The sequence below is a fragment of the Argentina silus genome, assembly GCF_951799395.1.
Source record: "Argentina silus genome assembly, chromosome: 10".
NCBI classification, from domain to species: Eukaryota; Metazoa; Chordata; class Actinopteri; order Argentiniformes; family Argentinidae; genus Argentina; species Argentina silus.
The window spans coordinates 4,972,978-4,993,557 of NC_139664.1; the positions used below are offsets into that span (position 1 = coordinate 4,972,978).

Consider the following 20,580-nt stretch of genomic DNA (forward strand, 5'->3'; position numbering starts at 1 on the left):
GTGCTCGACAATCAGAGTAAGAAAAGCTCACATGAACTGTTATGTGTTGCTGTTTTCCTTTGTGAATCTATCCACAAGGATACTCCACAGCCATGAAAGGAGGCTGTATTTATCTTATTGGCATTTACACTCGCAGTGCTCTCTCAAACTTTTTGTCCCCAAGGTATTATAGAGTCAATGTCACAGCACCCCCCCCCCCCCCCACCACCACCACCACCACCACCACCACTCCCACCCCTAAATTACCCAAACTGCTGCGGCAGGGGACATGTGGGACACCCTCCCCCACCTCCGTCCCCCTTGCCAAAAGCGAGCGCACGTCCCGCCATATAACTCCTCAGACATCTTTATCACCGTCCCATTAAAGCGCAACTAAATCAAATGCCGAAATCTTCGAGGGCCATCTTTTTATTCCAGCTGAATTTAAAGCCCCTGTGCTGCCCATCGGCTCCGGCAGGTCATTTCTTATTTGGTGTTTATCGATGTTCTATCTCGCGGTGCTTACCGGACAGCTCCGCCAGGGACGGTACTTGTAAGGTTTCCCTCTTCTTTTTCCCTCCTGGTTGTAATTTGATTGGGTGTGATTTCCCACGGTGCTTACTCGACCGACGTATTCACACATTAAGGAAATTAGCAACTGTAGTTGTCAAATGGTTCATGTTCGTTCATGTGGTGGTGGTGATGTGATTTAAGTGTGTCACAGTGGTGTGTGTGTGTGTCTGTGTGCGTGCGTGCGTGCGCCTGTCTGTCTGTCTGTCTGTCTGTCTGTCTGTCTGTCTGTCTGTCTCTGTCTGTCTGTCTGTCTGTCTGTCTGTCTGTCTGTCTGTCTGTCTCTGTCTGTCTGTCTGTCTGTCTGTCTGTCTGTCTGTCTGTCTGTCTCTGTCTGTCTGTCTGTCTGTCTGTCTGTCTCTGTCTGTCTGTCTGTCTGTCTGTGTATACTATAGTACAGAATGAGCAGTTGTTAAACAGCATGTCCAGTATTATGAGTAATGCATTATGATGCATCATCCTTACCTCATCCCTTCTATTCATCTTTGTGTTTTTTAGTTTCTTTCTCTCCTTTTTATATCCTTCTTCCTTGCTCAACATTCTTGGCACTTTTCTGAAGAACGTTCTTTATTTCTCCAAGTAAGACTTTATTGTATTATTGAAGTGAAATGAAAAAAACCTGATAACCCCAACCCAGTCTGTTCTTTTTTTTCAAGGACCCCTCAGTCTTTCTCTGAAAGAGGTTTTGGCATTGAGGTCGACTGTGGCATGCCTGATAGGAATGATTTGTGTGGTTCATCCTGTCATCGTCCTTCAGTGTGCACTTTTCAACTGTCACATCCCTTCCCTCTCTCTCTTTCTCTCTCTTTCTTTCTTTCTTTCTCTCTCTTTCTTTCTCATTGTCTCTCTCTCTCTCTCTCTCTCTCTCACACACACACACACACACACACACACACACACACACACACACACACACACACACACACACACACACACAAACTCCACCCCCACCATCCTACAGATTCACTTAATCTTATCCATAAATTAAACTAGTGTCAGAACCAACAGGATGAAACATGGTCTCCTGAACCCTGGGATCTAGACCGTGATTAACATCTGATTCCCATTAAAAGTAGCAGTCACACCACCAATACATCTTTCCCTCCTTGCCTTGAACACATTTCTGCACAAAACAGGGGTGATGGAAACCAAATTAATTATGAATTTAAATCATTTTCACCTCCTCGGTTTTTTGTTCTCAGAGAGAGGATGTGACTTTGGAAGGGGGGACAGAGACTGGGGGGGGGAAACATCTCCAATGCTTGTCGATATCTTTTTTCTCTGGGTTGTGATCAATGACAACTCAATCCACAGCCTCAGCTAATGTAGGTCTGATGTGAATCCTGATGCGCCTCGTGCAATATCGCCTGCCACTTAGACGAGGCCAGGGAGGGAAAAAATAACACATGAATTTCATTGTAGCCCTCAGGCCAAAAGCACACAGCTTCTGTCTCCCTCTTCACTTCCAATCAATGTCCTGCCACTCAACGTGGTCTCCCAGGATCAATCGGATTGATGGTATTGGCTACAACCCCAAAACGTATTGACCAACATGGGGTGAAATAGAATGGAGATGGTAAAATATGGATGAAGGTAGTTGAGGAGGAAATGAGTTGGCTGGTGGAGTGTATGGTCACCCTTAGTCATTGTCTGTGTGCGTGTGTGTGCGTGTGTGTGTGTGTGTGTGTGCGTCTGTGTCTGTGTATCTGTATCCTGTAGCTTTAAACACTGCAACCATATAAACATCCATATCGCACTGCTGCCACTTAGATAGTCTGTAGTTACTGCAGATAACCATTTGTCATTGCTTCCAGATACATGCAGCCGGCTGAGAGGGAAAGTCTCACAGAGTAAAACAACAAGACAGAGCACATATTTATCAAGCCAACCTCCTCTGTTTACCATCTGTTATAAACTACGTTGCCAGGGAATACCTGCAGGTTTCCCTTTCTGTTCTCTAGGTTGAATAAACAACACTGGTGGAGGCAAAGACACCTGCCTTGTCATCACAACCGCACAGATTAATAACGAAACAGAAGCATCCCATATCACTCTTTCTCTCCCCCTCCCCCTGCTCTATTTCTCCTTCCCTCTCTCCCTCTCTCTCTCTTTCTCTCTCTCATATGGCACAATAATAAGACAGGGCCTGGGGGTATGATCACGAGGGGTATGGAGAGGTGTAATATGAGTCTTCCAGGACTTATCAGCATTTTGCAGAGAGACGCTGAGGGAAAATAGAATTAAAAAGCTGCTTAACGGATGTGGCTTCCTGCACTTGGAAAATATCGGAGACTTCAATATCTTCTGTCTAAAAAAAAAATGAAAGAGAGAGAGTTAATGGGTTTTATCTAGCTTGGTTTACCCATTGGCATCCTCTGCTGTAGGTCCAAATGGTGAACAGGGGACATGGTTCACCCCGAGCCAGAAGCATTGGCCATCTGTAGCGGAACTCATAGACCACAGATTGAGTATAATGGGCCGGGTGGCCTCGACCTTTAGATTTGGCGAGAAGTACCGTAGCCATATCGAAATCTGTCCGCTGAAATCTGCCCATCAATACTCCCATTGCTCCACCCTTCAGCACTTTACCACCTGAGCAGACACGCAAACGGAGAGAAGAGGAGAGGAGAGGAGAGGAGAGGAGAGGGAAGTAGAGAGAGTTGGCGTGTGTTATGACGGAGTGAAATAATGAGATGTTCCAAAATGGCCATGATGGGCCTTTCGTGCTATTTTCATATTTCTATGTCTCTCTGGATCCGCCATAATGGTTATGCTCCATCAAGCAAGGCTGGAGCTCTGACTGTAACTCTGTCACTCTCTCCAGCTCCCCCATCCCATTTCAGGAGCCAAAGTGGACTGAACCCACAGCAGAAAGCTGCCAGGAACAGGGAATCACTTTATCGCCATGTTCGGTTTCCTGCGGTTCTGGAACTCGGGGGACTGACAAGTGTTGCCTGGCAGCCTGAATACTTTTTCATGAAGGCTCCTTTAGCTTCCCTACTCTTTAAAGTTGTGTGAGAGGTTGTTGACTCCAGAGTCTCTAAAGGAGGTGGAATAAGAGCCACACCACTTTGTGCCACGTAACCTTGATGTTATTGTTCACCCCTGGCGGTTGTAGAAGTGTTTGTCCACAATGATTTTGTGCTCTTGCCACTTGAGTGTGTCTCAGAGAATGTCAATATGATCTTGGCTTCCATTGATACTGTGAGCAGAGGTGTTAGGGGATCACAAAAAACTAATTCTGTTAAAAAACAAACAAACAGCGAGTTGGAGGTCTTGTTCCCAAGGCAGCCATCTGCAGGAGGGGTTGTGTGTCCCATCTTATCTGTAATTAAGGGCGAGTTGATGATATCAGCAAGTTGATGATATCAGCGAGTTGATGATATCAGGGAGTTGATGATATCAGCTCTCGCATCACCCACAAAGGCCCATATCCCGAGGTACAATCAGATCTGAGTTGGACTTAATTGAAATGTATGCTGTTCTTCTTTAACCTTAACCTGCCCCAGATCCTCGCCACTCCCATGTTCTCTGGGACTAGTTGGGCATTGTTGTACAGTAGCTCCACTCTGAAAGGCCTGGAGGTGGTGAACTGTGTTTTGGGGGAGTCTCAGAGTACAGAGGAGTCTTTAATACCGGGAGGTAAAAGCGGTTGTTTTGGTGTGTCAGGAGGTCACCTTAGCTGCTGTTGCGCTCACTGTTCACTTTACATTTACATTTAGCAGACGCCTTAATCCAAAGCGATTTACAACAAATACATTTGTTTAAGTAAGTGAATCATCTATCCAACAGTCATCATAAGACAAAGTAATCAATGCTCACACCAGGGGCCATTGGCAGTCGTAATGCCAGTAGGTTAATTTTTTTTATTATTATAATTTTTTTTAAATATATTTTATTTGCAGGAGAGAGCTTGTACAGGGGGGTAGCAGGGGAGAAGAGGTCTCGGGGTTAGGGTTAGTATAGGGGGGGTAGTGAGGGTGAAGAGGTCTCTAGGGTTGGGGTTAGGGTTTGGGTTAGGGTTAGTATAGGGGGGGTAGTGAGGGTGAAGAGGTCTCTAGGGTTGGGGTTAGGGTTAGGGTTAGGGTTTGGGTTATGGTTAGGGTTAGTATAGGGCGGGTAGTGAGGGTGAAGTGGTCTTTAGGAGGGAGTTTCTTCATCAAAGAGGCGATGATGCAACTGCTCTCCAGAGTTGACCAACAGCCATGCCTCAGAGTGATGCTACCACCTAGGGTCACACACACAGACCCACATTCACAAACCTGAACACCTACGGTACAGTGATGTAGCAGAATGACAAGTAGCCTCTGCAGCTTCTGTCTAGCGCCAGGATGCTAATCCCAGGAAATGGATCGATACCACCATTTCTCTCAGCCAATGTCGTACGTTTCAGCATGCGGCTTCAGAGTGAACTGTGTCCCTGCAGAGTTTTTTGATGAATGCCTGATTATGGCCCAGAAAGCCCTTTTCCTCTGTTTACGTTTCAAGCAGAGAGTATTATAGAGCACAACAAACAATCAATACTCTGTTTGCCGCTTTTTAAAAGAGTTTTTATGATCATACATCAAACCCACTGTAGGCATCATGTGTACAGGGGATGTGTTTTTTGGCATTTCAGACATTCCTTGTGGAGTCTGAAGACAGATATGAGACCGACCTGCAGGTTAGAAGCCATTGCTTTGAATTTATGATGGTGATTGTGATCATATTCCATTATATTTCCTTGGAAAAAAGAGAAAGTGAGGGATAGAATAAACCACCCTGTCATTGCCTTGTGTGTTTTGCTAGCTGGACTCTTGGCCTTGCAGTCTGTCTGGTCCACATTGTAAACTAAAAAACTGTAGGCTTGTGTGCCAGAGGCAGTTTGGTTTGACACTGGTCGATTTTTCAGGAGTGACAGGATTATGAGTTTTGGAGGCACAGTTGGTTAGCGGACCACTCTCAAATATTCCAAAGTAATTATTTTTTTTTGCATAGATGAGTAACCTTTTTGTGTCACTGATAGAGACTTTAAAGTTGCACAGGTACAACCCATTGTGAAAGGTCTTCCTGAGTTAAAGCAAAGTGGGTTGCCTGCATGTAGTGCTGAGCTTTCGAGCTGAGCTCTTTGTATGCTAGCCATTGTGTGAACAATGACCGTAATGATTAGCTAGCTTTCGCTAGCCCGCTGGTAGACTCTCATGGATCTCATCATGGCATCTGGAGGGTAAACGCAGGCCACAAATCGCTGCCTTGTGTGTGAATCCTATGGAGAAACGTTGGTGCATTCATAAACGGCCATGATCCTCTCAAAAGCTTAGCAATGGGCTCCCATAGTGTGGAGGGTATTTTGTGTGGGTATGTGTGGGTGCAGGAAGAGAGGATGTGTGTGTGTGTGTGTAAAGGATTGAGTATAAGGATTGAGTAATTGTATTTGCAGCACAATTGGATATTTGTGACTGAGATTTCATTAAGGTGAGTGAATAGGCTTTAGCAAGGAGCAGGGGACCTGGGTGACTGATGTCTCCTCACCACCTGCAAGGCAACAAGAAGAAACTATAACTTTCCTTATGAATGTTCATAAATCAGAGAAAAGCGCCATGCACTGTGACTAAAGTTATTGGTGTCTGAAATTGTTAATAAATTAAAGCGTTGTTTCAGAGAGAGGTTATTTCCCTTATCTTTACATGTGGTGTCTGCAGAAGCCGTTATTAAATTATAATTTACGAGGCTGTCACTTTTCTGGTTGGGGTAAAGGAGGCTCTGGAGCTTTATCATATTAATAAAGTGCAGCGTTTATGATTTGCATTGAGACAGTAAAGCATTGCTGCTGTTTTTTCATTGTGTACTGTACAGTATGTGTTCCCCTAGACTGCAGTAAAACACACTGGGCCCCAATTTAATTCAGCGTGTGCTGAGCAGAGCAAAATATACTTTATAAATCAGGATACTTGAAACTGTAATTGTTCAATAAGGAGTTTTTGTAAACAGTCTGAAAATGCATTCCATATCAAAGAAGCGCTTGACACAGTATTCAAAACTCCCATTGGATTATATCTTATTGCATCTATTATAAATGTTAAGGTAGAGATGGCCGATGTTGCCCTAATTTGACACATTTTTGTTGTGCAAAATGGGGCCCACTGTCAATTTCTTTGGTAGGCTTAGGGAGAAGAAACAGTATTGTATACCCACTCCTTCTCTATAATTTGTCCTTTATACAGAATGAGCCCATGCTAATTAAATTGAGCAATTAAGAACATTTCTGATATGCAAACCAAATATTATCAACAGATAATACATGTATAGAGGGAGGAAATTGTTTTCTCACATGAGCTGAGAATAAGCATTGATGCAGTTTCCAATGGAAACGCCATCTAAGGACGTCGGTAACGAAGCAGAACTGGGGGTTGGCAGGGTTCAAGATTTTCTTTCTTTTCCTTCCGGAGAAGTCACATATTTGGCGATAAAAGCAGTTGCTGAGCTGATATGCTTGTGACACCTCTGAGTTCAAAGGCTTGCCTTGGTGTTTGATGTTGAATACAAGGAATGTGTTTTGAGGCCACCAGCCAAAGGCCTGCAACATACCCAGCCGGTAGAATATGGGACCCTCTTTGAGGGTGGCACTGCTAAGGTGATCATCTAATATGCCTTTTAGGGCAGTTTTTTAGTAATTACACCCATTTACTGAGACCTACAGTATAATTTATGGCTGTCAGTGCAGTAATTGTACTGTAAGTCCATACTGCCATATGTTGTTGAAGGAGGTGCGGGAGTGGCACGGTACATAATGAGCTCACCTCCTGGTGCCAACTGTGACTGGTTTGAGTCATGGTGGTCGCAACCGCAGGGGGTCTTGTGATTGACATCTCACAGAATTGTATGGTTCAGATCTGTCAACCATTTTGACTGAAAAGTTGCTTTTTCCACTCTCCCTTAACTTTGATATTGTAGAATTCCACATGATATGTTATAATAGCTGTGCGTTGTCATTTTAGATCTCAGGGCCGATTCAAACTGCGTTTAGTTTGGTTTGAAAATATGTGATTGTTCAAACATGAAATGCTGATGTGCACTTGGAATGTTCAGTGTGTCCTTCGCTTCCATAAGCCTGGAGTATCTAGGCTACAGTTGCTACGGTGATGTTTCAGAACAGGAAGTTTAGCTCCAACTTCAAATTTTGTCATTAGTAAACAAAACTGCTATCTAGCTTTTACAGATGCATCTTATCAGACAAATGTTGACAATAAATCTGGTAGTTCCTCTCCATACATTTGTTTCTGGTTGAGTTTATGGGTGAGTGACAGGGCAGGTTCAGCTGCAGGTGAGTGAAAACTGTCAGATTCTGTTCGGAGTGGAATGTTGTTGCTAGGTAAATCGTCTGTTCCTTTATTACAAGGAAACAAACCGAATCCACTGTCTGTTCACAACTGCCAGGATTGAATTGAACCGTGTGTGGCTCTTTTGGAAAAAGCACTGAGACCTCTGCCTCAAGTGGACTGAGTAGTCTTACGTATCTAAACACGCCCTACGTGACTGGTAGTCAAACTGTGACTGCTAGTCAAATTGTAACTGCCAGTCAAATTGTAACTGCCAGTCAAACTGTGACAGTCGATCAACATGATGAAACAAAAGCTACGATGAGGAGTTCAAATGTTGTTAATCACGTCTCAGGATGTGACTTGGGGATATTGGCTATCAGAAAAGCTGTGTTAGTCATGAAAATGGTTCCAGATTTGTTTCTATGTGTGATTTTGAAATTGTAACAACGATATTATGTTAAAAACAGACATTTAGGAAAAGTCAGGGAAGGAGGCCATGGGTTTCCAACGTCAGAGTTTTTAAAATTATTATTATTGTGTCACATGACGCCCATGAACGTCTGTTTGGAACGACCTGCGTTAAACGCTGCCGTGGAACCCCTTCCTGCGGTCGTTACTGTAAATGAAAACACCTGCAGATTTTTAGTGAAATACACAGAATCTCTTTAGAAGTTTGGGGTGTGGCGGGGCTTCATTGTGGATTCAGAACTAAGCGTGGCCCGACGTCGCCATTATCCCACAACGCACAGCACGGAGCATAAAGAGGAGCCGTATCCCCAGGCAGCCTGCTCAAATTGGCAATTTCTTGCTCACAAATTACTTTTCACTCCTCTGTGCGTGTCCTTTTTTCACCACCTTTTCGCTCCTCTCCTCCTCCTCCCCCCTCCCTCCCTCCCTCCACCGCCTCCTCCCTCGCTCCTCAAATAATAAAAGCTCTGTAATGGTTTGTATTTATTTTCACAAGCATCCCATTTTGGGGCGCCATCCTGTTTTACGACCCAGCTTCTGTAAGGAGGGGAGCTGGAGTCAGAGCTGGAGTCAGAGCTGGAGTCAGAGCTGGAGTCAGAGCTGGAGTCAGCAAGATGGTTGGGGATGAGAGGAGGGAGGCAGAGAAGAGAGGAGAGGAAATTAGAGGAGAAGAGAGGAGAGGAAATTATAGGAAAAGAGAGGAGAGAGGACGGAAACGCTTCAACTACCGCTTTTCCACCAACTTGAAAAAGCACCTCATTTGCAGGACCCCCTACCGGTGAACGATGAACTGAAAACATGAAAGAGTCATCATTCTACAAGCCTCTCGTTCACCATTGGGGGCACACAGGTTTATTACTTTAGAGATGTCATTTGTGACTGAGACTTATAAAAGTGTGCTTCAAATACTATTAATTTCTGATTGCTAAGCACACAAATATGATTATTACTCCGTGAGGGACATTATCACACAGAGAGGGAGATTAGCACAATATCGTTTACGAACTGCATCATCTATCGATCATGAACTCGTTCTCGAGCAGGTTGGGAGTTTGTTGAGCAGGCAGGATGTGTATGTTTTGGTTCTACAAAGCTGTGTCCATCAATAACATTCAATAACCAATTAATTCTGTTCATTCCTGCACTACATGTAATCAGTTGTAAACATGTATTTTTCTACCCTTTCCCTGCAGCATGACCTGTATTCCTGCACCCACATAAAATTAGGCAGTTGGTGGTCGGAGCACGTCTCTGAGCCACTGGGCCGGAGGAGCGTGTATTCGTCCTGCTGTAGGATTCATTGCGACCAGCAGGTCAAACGAACGACTCAAATTAACGAGTCACTCGGACAACGCATCATGACTCTGAAGTCAGTAAAAAAGAGTAGTTAACGAACATTTCAGAGCACCTGTGATCCAGAGAAAATACCTAGAAAATACCTAGAAAATACCTAGAGACCAACCTGCCTCTCTCTCAGAATGTAGTTCAACTGAAGACAACATTACATTCTTGAAACTGTTGTGCAGTCTTTCACCTTTCACCTTTCCCCTTCACCCACTTAGTCACCCTGCCATACCTAGGGCCAGATGGAATCTGTGTGGAATCTGTCCTGTAGAAGCCTGTACCCCCAGTGTGCTTATTTAATACAGCCATGTTAACAACAGGTTTTCTACATTTGAATTAATTCTGGTATACAGTATGTCTCAAATCAGTTCCAGAAACAGAAATCGTGTCCCCACAGATGTCATCTGGCCCCATTCAAAACACATTGGACACCAGTCCTCAGTATGCAGTCAATACAGTACACATCCTACTGATCCCTGGTCCTTGAGCTACTGGCCTTTCCAGACCAGCGCCAGCCCTGCTGATGTCCTGTGGGCTCTGGGCCTCCCAGCCTGGCCCTGCCTACCCCTCACCCACCCCTATGCCCATTACCGGTTGGTGGTCTGCCCACCATCCTGTGCCCGCTGGGCCAGCTGGCCATGCCGGGGACACCCTGATGAGCAGGCAGGCCTCTTAACCTGGACCACAGTCCTGCCATCTCCCCCGTACCCCCCTTCTAACTGGCACAGAGGAACAGCCAGTTTCGCCTGAGAGGGAAGGCATGACACACACACAGATTTCCAGAGCGACGACGACAGAACGCCTGCGGGCAAATCCATAATAGTCACATCAAAGGGAAAAGACTCCCCAACAACTGATTGTGTTTGGTGTCATTTTACCCCCTCATTGCTTTTCCGCTATGGTTCTTAAATGAGAGGTATTACCATTCCGATCTGCCCAGAGCTCAGTCCCTGTTTCACTCCTCATTGCTCCCCTATCGGTTCCACCCAGAGAATTTAGATAGAATTCCAGGTCTGCCCTCCTGTACACACACAATTCAGCGCCAACCGATTTAATAGGCTCTCTGTGGCTATTCTCCCTCCCTGCATGAATCTTTCATGTCGTGTGTTAAAGTCCATGCCCTGGTCGTGGTGGAGACTCAGGAGGACGCTTGGTGATATAAGGCACCTAATGGTCCGATTGGTAGTTCTGCAGGGGAGATAGCAATGAACACACACAGACGCACACACACACACGCACACACACGCACGCACACACACACACACACACACACACACACACACACACACACACACACACACACACACACACACACACACACACAGACACACAAATAAATGCACAAATAAATGCAAACACACACACACACTAAATTATCAATTATACAGTGGAGATTCACCTTATAGTGGCTCTTGAATCATCAATTTCATCATTAGGCTGCTTTTATCCTTTTTACGTGGATGGGAATTTGGAACACAGTGATTTGATTTAAACTAATGTATTCTCTATGATGGGACATTTATGTATGCAAATGAGAGAGAGAGAGAGAGAGAGAGAGAGAGAGCGAGTGAGCGAACGAGAAAGAGAGATTAGATGGAGAAATTATGTTTCAAGTACACAATTACTGTGTATATTTTGTAGATATTTTGCCAGAGGAGACAGGGTGTTCACCGTGTCTACTGGATGCAGTTTCTCTATTGACAACATTTGACAAGGCAAATGATTTCCAAGCACGCCATGCATTTGCCAAGCCCCTTAATTCAAAACTGGAGCCATCTGAACAATTCAAAATTTCTGTAATTCGTCCAAACAAACATTTCTCCGGCACCCTGTTTTTTGTTCCATGTGAAATATACCGCAATGACTCAAACAAATCACCCTCTATATTAGCCATTACAGCTGCATTCAGTGGCCAAGAGAAGTGGAAGCCAGACAGCCATTATTTCCATGCATGAATGATCTCCGGTAACAGTTGCTGCTCTGTGTCTTCTCTTCCCTGTCTGCGCGGCTCTTTGTTTGGGGGAGTTTGCAGTAATCGACCGCAGGGTTGTGCTGAGTCAGTACTGTACCAGACCTCGGTGGCCTTCGGGGTCCTGCTAGGCGCTGAAGCCGCTCCTTATAAATGTGTTTTTAACGGTCAGGGAATGGCCGCACTTTCCGGTGTAGGGTGGTGTTTTGGGTGGGATGGTGGGGGAGGGAGGGAGGGTGGGTGGGGGGGGGGGGGAGGAGCTGATGCTGTGCTTTCTCAGTCAGAAATCCCCTCGGCTGCAGGTGATGACACAGCACCTCGTTAACGCGCCCGTGTCTGGAGCTGCCACGCCGGGGCGGAGTGCTGATTTATTACCCATGATCTACCCTGCCCTCCCCAGATTAAAGCGACGCCCGGCTCGTGGCACAAACATAACAATTGCATTACAGAATGTGCCGGGCTGAGAGCAGGCGGGAGCTCTCAGAGCCGAACTCCATGAATATTTACCGTTTACCGAGTCCCTCTTTATGTGGTGTGAAAAAGATCCACGCTGTTTTGGATCTCTCTGTGAGAGAGGAGGTGCTGTGGTCAGCATGGTACAGTAAATACAGTATATATGGTATTTGGTTGGGAGCTCTTGAGGCGAGACGCTTTGCTGGATTCATACACTGAAGAAAATACAATGAACAATGGGGGATGTACTGTTCACACACTTGTACACGCACACGCACACGCACGCACGCACGCACGCATTCACACACGCACGCACACACACACACACACACACACACACACACACACACACACACACACACACACAGCTCAGGCAGCTTTACATTCTGCCTGAGTGTTTAGATGAGTGTCAGGCCTATAGTGGCTTAGAGATGAGACAGACTGTACTGTACTGTTTGTGTGTGTGTGTGTGTGTGTGTGTGTGTGTGTGTGTGTGTGTGTGTGTGTGTGTGTGCGCGTGTATGTGTGTGTGTGTGGATTTGGATTAGGATATGTGTCAGTTCACATGCTTCAATGCATCGCTTGGAGTAACATCTGACACATGACCAATGCACACATTTACACACTTGGCCAGTAGCAAGAGACGGTTTAGCACCACTGCTTTCTCTCTCTCTCTCTCTCTCTCACTCTCTCTCACTCTCTCTTTCTCTCTCTCTCTCTCTCTCTCTCTCTCTCACTCTCTCTCTCTCTCTCTCTCTCTCTCTCTCACTCTCTCTCTCACTCTCTCTCTCTCTCTCTCTCTCTCTGTGGTTTATGGATGGTATCTCCCCCTTGTGGAGTGTGTGTGTGTGTGTGTGTGTGTGTGTGTGTGTGTGTGTGTGTGTGTGTGTGTGTGTGTGTGTGTGTGTGTGTGTGTGTAGTTCTGCTCGAGTAGGGCAGTATGCTCCTGAGGGCCCCGTGGAGGGAGGTGAACAGGCCATCTGTGCTGGAACCCCAAAGAGCCCCGCTGCCTATCCAGCCTTCTGACAGTGTATCTCCAAAAATATCTGTCTCATCTTATATATCAAGTGACATGTTTATACAAATGTTTGCATACATCTTAATTGCGTTGTTCTCAGAGGACAGAGTTGAAGCAAGCTTAATGTTTTGGTCCGTTAGGGTTTGGAGAAAAGGTTTTTTCAGCTATCAGTCCCTCAACCCGAGACAGAGTAATAAAAAGTGAGCGTCAGTGTCAGGGTGACTGGGGAACGGGGCGTCAGCCGAAGATCAGAGTCCCTCTTATTGTGTGAGGAATTTGAATATTGTCTGTTCAGCACTTGAGTCTGATTAAAGCAAACAGCTGCCTTGCCACTGAGGTGTGGGGACTGCTGTCTGTGTGAAGATTCACGATGAATCTCCATACTCCTCACTTATTCATCAATTTCAAGCCTCCAACAGTGCAGATACAGTTTCTCTCTTTTCGCATTTTCTCTCCAAATTAGGACAAATAGCTAGAATGCGATGGCATAGAGATTGCGACGCGCCTGTCAGAGCGGTGATTGATACATTTGGTTATGTTTCTCATCTCTCTCTTTTTCAAACAAAACAACACTCAGAACTGAGAAGAAGTGGGTGTCCAAAAGTGACCGACTCCTGCTGCAATGGAGAGAGGATAATGCAGCAGTTCCCAAACTTCTGCATTATCATGATGAAATCTTGATAAAATCAAACTAACCTCTATGATTTCATTAATAACGCACAAACATTTTTATTTGGAATGAAGACAAACAATGTCTGTATATTACATCTCTAACCTATATTTTGGTGTTCAAATCCAACCAATTAGCACATTCATTGATGTCAATTTGGGGTCGCGAGACAAAAAAGTTTGGGAACGCCTGGGTAATGGTTTGATTGTCAGATTTGTGGCAGATGCAGTACTAGCTGATAAGATCATTACTGATATGATCATCACTTCATGCATTCCTGTTTTAACCCATCAGAACCCACTCCTTGCTTCTTGTGGAATATGGTGTGGTCATTTAGCAGACAAATGCGCATTCGTGGTTCAAGCAGGATTTGAACTTACAACCTTGTAGAATGTTCCAGCACAATGCTCCAACCTACTTCCTCCCTCAGAGCCACATGCACTTCCACATATTTCTTGTGGACTGAATGGACATTGGTCTCCCAGAGCTCTTAATGCACAGATTTGACCCTGTGTTCTTCAGGAAATCTCTGAAGTTAATGGAACGGTTTGAGGAGGGTTTGAAGAGAGCTGTGGAGAGGTCAGGCAGTACACTTGGCTGTTATTTTCTTCCTGGATAATGGTTTAAGGCCCCCTTTCTGAAAGCAATAAGCAATTGTAACAGCATGGGACTGAGATGGAGCTATTTCGGCCAGCAGAATACGCTATGAAAGTCTATACGTCACAAACTGCAGAACGTAAACAAAACTGAAGACACACATGATTTTTAGAGACAGACGTCAGCGTTATTATTGCTAGCAAAAGAAAGCCAGTGTGGTGCTTTATTAACGATACATTTCAGTAAATTACTCTTAAATTTACCTTACCTGCACAGCTTCTGCAATCATTTTGTGATCTATCAGCTATTATCTGTTATCAAAGATGTGTTTTTTTTTTCTCCATTGGTTGCACAGTGGTTGTCTTTGTTCCAGATGCATACCCATGGTTTTCAGGAACATGCATGCCAAAGAGCGGTGCCATTAAACCAAGTGACTTAATTATCAAACGACAGCTGACAGCTCCTTGTCCACTGAGAAAAAGCTCAGTTTTAGATAATGTTCAAAAGTGTCCCTGAAAAGCGGACATATCATTTATGCGATATCTTCTGCAAACCTGGCCTTTTGTCTGTCATCTTTCATCAGTTTGTGCGTTATCCCAATCCCTTTCCTTCGACCTTTTCTATTACAGCTGTCAGTGATTTATGTTAACTGATAAATTTCCATTCCTCCACAATAATCTTGCCCTTCACCAAAAAGGCTGTTTAAGTGATATCTATCTCCCTCATCTATTTAGGCCTCTCTTTATCATTCCACACATGCACATATTCAGTAGTTGTCTCCTGAATGCCTGTCAGAAGTCTGTTTGTAGCCGAAGGCCCCTGTGCAATTCTGAAGGTTTTAAAAGCAGGCACTTTGAAGGGCGTCATATAACCGGGGAGGTTATTGATTAAATATCAGGGTGATGAGGACCCTCGCCGTGCAGTAAGCGGGATATCTGCCATAATTAGCCATCCGGAAAAAGCTACAAAGTGTTCCAGCTTGCCTCCTGAACCAGGTCTCTTTCTCTCTCCTGGGCGGCCAGCTGTACACATGTTGGTCCCTTCCCAGCTGGTGATTGCATGTTTACCCTGGACTAGCTCAGTGTTGACTGGAAACTCTTGCATGTTGTTTTTTTAGGATGACTTTCAGCTCGGTATAATAATAAATACATTACGGCTCCAAATCGGATTATGTATGGATTACTGTATAGGGGAAAATTGTATATTAGATCAGAAAGACAACAGATCTCTGGCCATTAAAACCCTGCTATTAGTGCCCATACTGTGTTTAGCCCCACGCTGCTGTCTGTCCTACAGTAAAAGCTGAGGTCAGGTCTATAATCAGAACCCTCAGACTCTCAGTCCCTCTCAGTCCCATCATGCACTGCTGCTGCTGCTATAGCCTCTTTTAGTATAAATTATCTGATAATGTTAATTTTGTCTCATAAGACATGACACACCTTGGAGACTGCACACACACACACACACACACACACACACACACACACACACACACACACACACGCACGCGCACCTTGAGAGTTTTTGTTTGTGCCAATAATTAGTTTGAAGGTGGCAAATGTTTTCTATGTAGATTCAACAGCACAGCAAAGTCTTTAATTATGCCTTCTGGAACTGTCTTGGGAGAGAAAGTGAAAAACAAACCTTTCCTCAACAAAATAACAGCTGCTCCTCAGACTAAAAGGTTCACACCCTTTTGGAAAGTAAAATATGGTGGAATAAACAGAGAGTGATTGAAAGTGATAGACAGTCCTGTTGCCACCCTCTCTACACACGCATCGCCCCATTAAGTTAGCAACAGCTACCGTGCCTACATTGTGCCTTGCTGCTGTTCAGAGCTGAATTAAGGCAGACCTGCACGCCCTGCTGTGTGGCCATGCTGGGTTGAGAGAGCTAAAGAGGACCAGTGTAGAGTTAATGGTTCAGTCCCTTGTTCTCATCTCCTCCGGTGGTATTAGGTCACACACTAGGGGCTCATTGGATTACCTGCTGGTCAATATCCCGCTCTATTTTAACCTTTGTGACACAGAAGTTGGAGAGTCCAATAGTGCATTTGCAGATTAACGTGAGTTATTCAGAGCTGACTTGACTTCTAAAACTCCTGAAAGAAGATCACCCAGTGAGTTTCCTCATCAGTGAAAGGAAAACAAATGTCTCTGTAATGATTGTCTTTGCTCATCATTTTGTCATGTTTGGTTAAAAATCAAAACTACTGATTTTGCTTCTCTCCGTGGGGATAAAAAAAAAAAAAGAAGGATTTTTGCGTTGGTGTAAACATAATCGCTGGAGCGCTCACTGTCATGTGTTTGTTTCTCATCTCTGCCGTTGCCGTGCAACGATCCGAGAGAGTCTGACCGGCAGCTTTGACTTCCGACCTCAGGGAGGGGAATCGGCAAGTTGCATCCGCATCAATCCCTGATTCATTTTAATCACTGGCTGCGATGGTTCTGCTATTGACCCACTTTGCCCAACGACCAGCCAATTAGTGAGCCAAAGAGCTGCATCAGTGGCTCTCTGTGCTGGGCCTGTGTGTGTTTACCCCTGGAAACAGTCTACCCCGTCCATTTGTTAAGCCTGTGATCCTCAGGCTCTGTGACCCTCGGCCTCTCACGCTTAACTTCCCTGATGATCACAACACAGGGAATATGAAAACACGGGCCTGTCTACTCCACCCGAGGATGACATGGAACACCATCACACTCAGCCTGTTCTTAGAGCCGCTGTGGGAGACCGTGCGGAGCAGAGATGGCTCTGTTTAATTTTCATTCAGAATGGATTTATTCCCCTAAAAAAAACAAAAACAGCAGAGCTCTCGATCCAGATGCATGATTGAGAGAAATGGCTAACTATTTGACCTTTCCTTGAAGGATCACTAAGCCACTGGACTTGAAATGGCAGAGATCTAGTGAAAGCAAAGAAGACAATGTGATAGAATTATTCTAGGGTATTTCATGCTGCCATTCCCCATTCTGTAAGCCTAACAGCCATGCTGTCTGTGTGTACCATCTGCCTGTGTTTTCGGGTCTTGCTTCTGTTATGTGATGGCAGTTGTGATAAACCTCCAAAGCATTCTGCTTTCCTGGCAAGCTTTTCTATACAATCATTCCTTTTGTGTTTTAACACTTCTTTCCCTGGTCGGTCCAGACATAGTAGACAGGAGTTCAAACATTTACGTGAAACTTTTTCCCATTATTTTTCTGTTTCTTATGGAGCCCCGGAGAGCAGAGCCAGACTAGCATTAAAGTAAACAGAAGATGTTTCAAATGAAACCTGAAACCTTTGAAATGCAGAAGGTTTTCGCTCTGAGAAAGAAGAAAATACTGCTACTGCATTTTTGGCTGCCTTTCCTAGACCAACACTCATGCAATTGCAGGTCTTTCCTACCCTGACTAAATAATGATTGCCATGCAAACAAATGTGCACAATAAATATCCTCAATACTCAAATAATAATCCCCAAATAATGTGTCAAGCTGGTTTTTCACCATTTATTCGGGAAGTGGTCCGGCATAGATTACTGGCATTTATCTCTGAGGTGAGAAAGCATATTTTGAAACACTGCCCACTCAAATGAGTTGGCACTCTGCTGGAGAATGTGCAAAGCCCTGAAATGCCACTCTCTGAGACAAACTACTCTCACCTACAACGACTGCTGCATCCCTTTAGCATTTTAAGCAGTTATCTTCAAGAGGCTGCCAAGGATAGAGGCTAATGCAGTATGAATGGGATGGGTTGAGGTCACAGTACAGAGGTGGTTTGTTCTATCTTTAATGGCCATGGAAGATCAGACCTTTCTGAATGCAGACTGAAGTGACTCCCTAACCCTAAATCACTAAACCAGAATGCACCTGGGCTCTGCGCTCAGTCTGCTTTGAACTTTGGCCCTCCTTTTAGATCCATTGGCAGGGCTTTTAGATCTAAACAATGTTTTTTGCTTCTGTTATCGAAGCTGGGGTAGTTTTGTGTCTGAACAGTCCCTCATAGATGTTTGAAGTGTCAATAATGGGGTTTTTAGTGAGAGGATTTTATATTGGCGGCCTTGTCAGTGATAATGGGATTGATGTTGCCTGCGTGTCATGAGCTTGGATGAATGCTGCACTGGGCTCACCTCAGGAGACCACCAGGCCTCATGCAGAATTAATGATAGAAATCACATCATATTACTACCACTGTCTCTGAGTAAAAATCTATTCCTGATCTGTCAGTCAAACGTGTCAACCCTCTGACAGGTTGGGTTGTGTGGTGGTTGGTTAATTCCCTTAGCGAGAGAAATACCCATGAAGTATTAAAGTTTGATTCAAAAATGCTAATCCACATCAATGGATTCTCATGCCTTTTCATTTTAGGGTCGTATGATCGATTTGATATTCAGCAGTCAGCAGTCCAAATGTATGTATATTTTTGCTGCATGAATAGTTATGCAGGACATTGTACTGCAGTCTTAAATTAGAGTTTTTGTTACAATTACAAGCTCAGCCTTCGTGCCCATTAAACCACGCAAACATGCATAGCCTTTTGCTAAATGTCAAAACGAAAACCCATGTACTAACAAACAAATACTGTACATTCTTCGCCTCCTGGAGAAGCGAAAACAAACAAGAACCTAGCCTGGAAACGTCATTTCTTTGGTGCCGCCTGCGTAGTCATGAATTAATGTATTATTTTTTATTAATGTCAACCAACATCCCTTCAGATTCTGCCGAGCTAATTATAAGCGTGTGGCGCTCTAGGAAGAGATGGATCACTCAAGCATGGGCTTTTACAGCAGCAATAATTACATTTCCCTGTTTTCCCAACCTAAATTTCCCCCATCTTACTCACTGTGTCACTGCACCAAACGTACAGTCTATTTCACTTCTGTTGTTTGGCGAAATACATTTAAATCCACAGGACCTATTTCAACCGGATTGAGCGGTGTCAGTTGAGGGCTGTCAATCCCATTGTTTAGCCGTGTAGCGTGTGTGTGTGTGATAATGATGTGCTTGTCTTTAATCCAATATGAATCAATAACCCATCGTTGACGTTGCTGCATGTGCCACCCCACTTTAACGAACGTATGGCTGTTGTTGGAAACAGGTTTCGGGTTTGCTATCAGTTGAGTGACCTGTGTCTTTGTACCTTGTTTTTTTTTGTTTTCAGATGATGAAGTTTGCCTGGGACAACTACAAGCGCTATGCCTGGGGCAAGAATGAGCTGCGGCCCCTGACCAGGAACGGACACATCGGGAATATGTTCGGTGAGTGACACTTTGTGGCCTAAGGCATGGGTATATTAACATTATTTTTGGATGCTTTGAATTTCATACTCTCTGTCATACAGTAGCACCCAAGCAGTTAGCAGCTCGCTGGTCCTCTACCACCCAATATCTATTTATCTATCTTTCAACAGATTTGGTGACATTCCTTTAGTTGTTTTTGTTTTGTTGTCAGGTGTGACATTTGGCAAGGGCCTGATACACCTGACTAGGGATGAGAGCCAAATCATTTCATACCTGTCTGTGTCTGAGAATGCTGCTGCCAGAAACGGTCCTGTTCCAGGCAGCCTTTACACTCTGCCATGGTGTGGACACTAATTAGACGTGGTTGCAGAAGGCTCCTCAGGTCCCCAGTGGTATGGCATATATCTGGCAGTTCCCACGCTGCAGAGCGAACAGGAAATCCTGTGATAAATCTCTTAATAAAAGAGGGATCATATTTCTAATGAGGTTTGGGTGGGCTCTGTCATCCACACCTCATTTCCTCTCCATCCTTCATCTTTGGGGATTCTGGATTATTGAGCTGATCATGCTGTTGTTGACTGTTTTGCTGACTGTTTGTGTGCGTTGATGCCATATCAATAAGAGAAAGGTTCATGCTTGCGGGGTTTGTTCTAGCTATTGATCTGATACCTTTGGTCAGGTAGACGAGGAGAGCATGACAGAGCAGAGGCTGAATCTGTTTTACTTTTAAACACCAATAGGAGGGATTTCAGTAATTAGGACTGGCAGAAACAGCGATAAAACGTTAAAAAGTGCTAAAAAAAATTAATATATATATACTATATATAGCCCAAATAAAAATAACAACAACAAAAACATTTAATTGAACAGGTCCTGTTGCTGTGCATCTCTCACTGAGAGCAGAGGGGGAGAGAGCACTAGGTGTGCTGCGAGCTATCACACACAGCCACGCAAGATATACAGAAATAAATAAACACAGCTCTTTGCAGTAAAC

The 20,580-nt window shown here is 44.5% G+C and overlaps 1 protein-coding gene across 1 annotated transcript in view; it reads left to right on the top strand.

Moving 5' to 3' along the window:
- LOC310810950 (mannosyl-oligosaccharide 1,2-alpha-mannosidase IA) overlaps positions 1-20,580 on the top strand; it is a 136,808-nt gene that overhangs the window by 41,743 nt on the left and 74,485 nt on the right. The window contains exon 2 of the mRNA XM_083678894.1: positions 19,508-19,604. Within this exon, the coding sequence (XP_083535020.1) occupies positions 19,508-19,604 (97 nt within the window). The remainder of the gene's footprint in view (positions 1-19,507; positions 19,605-20,580) is intronic.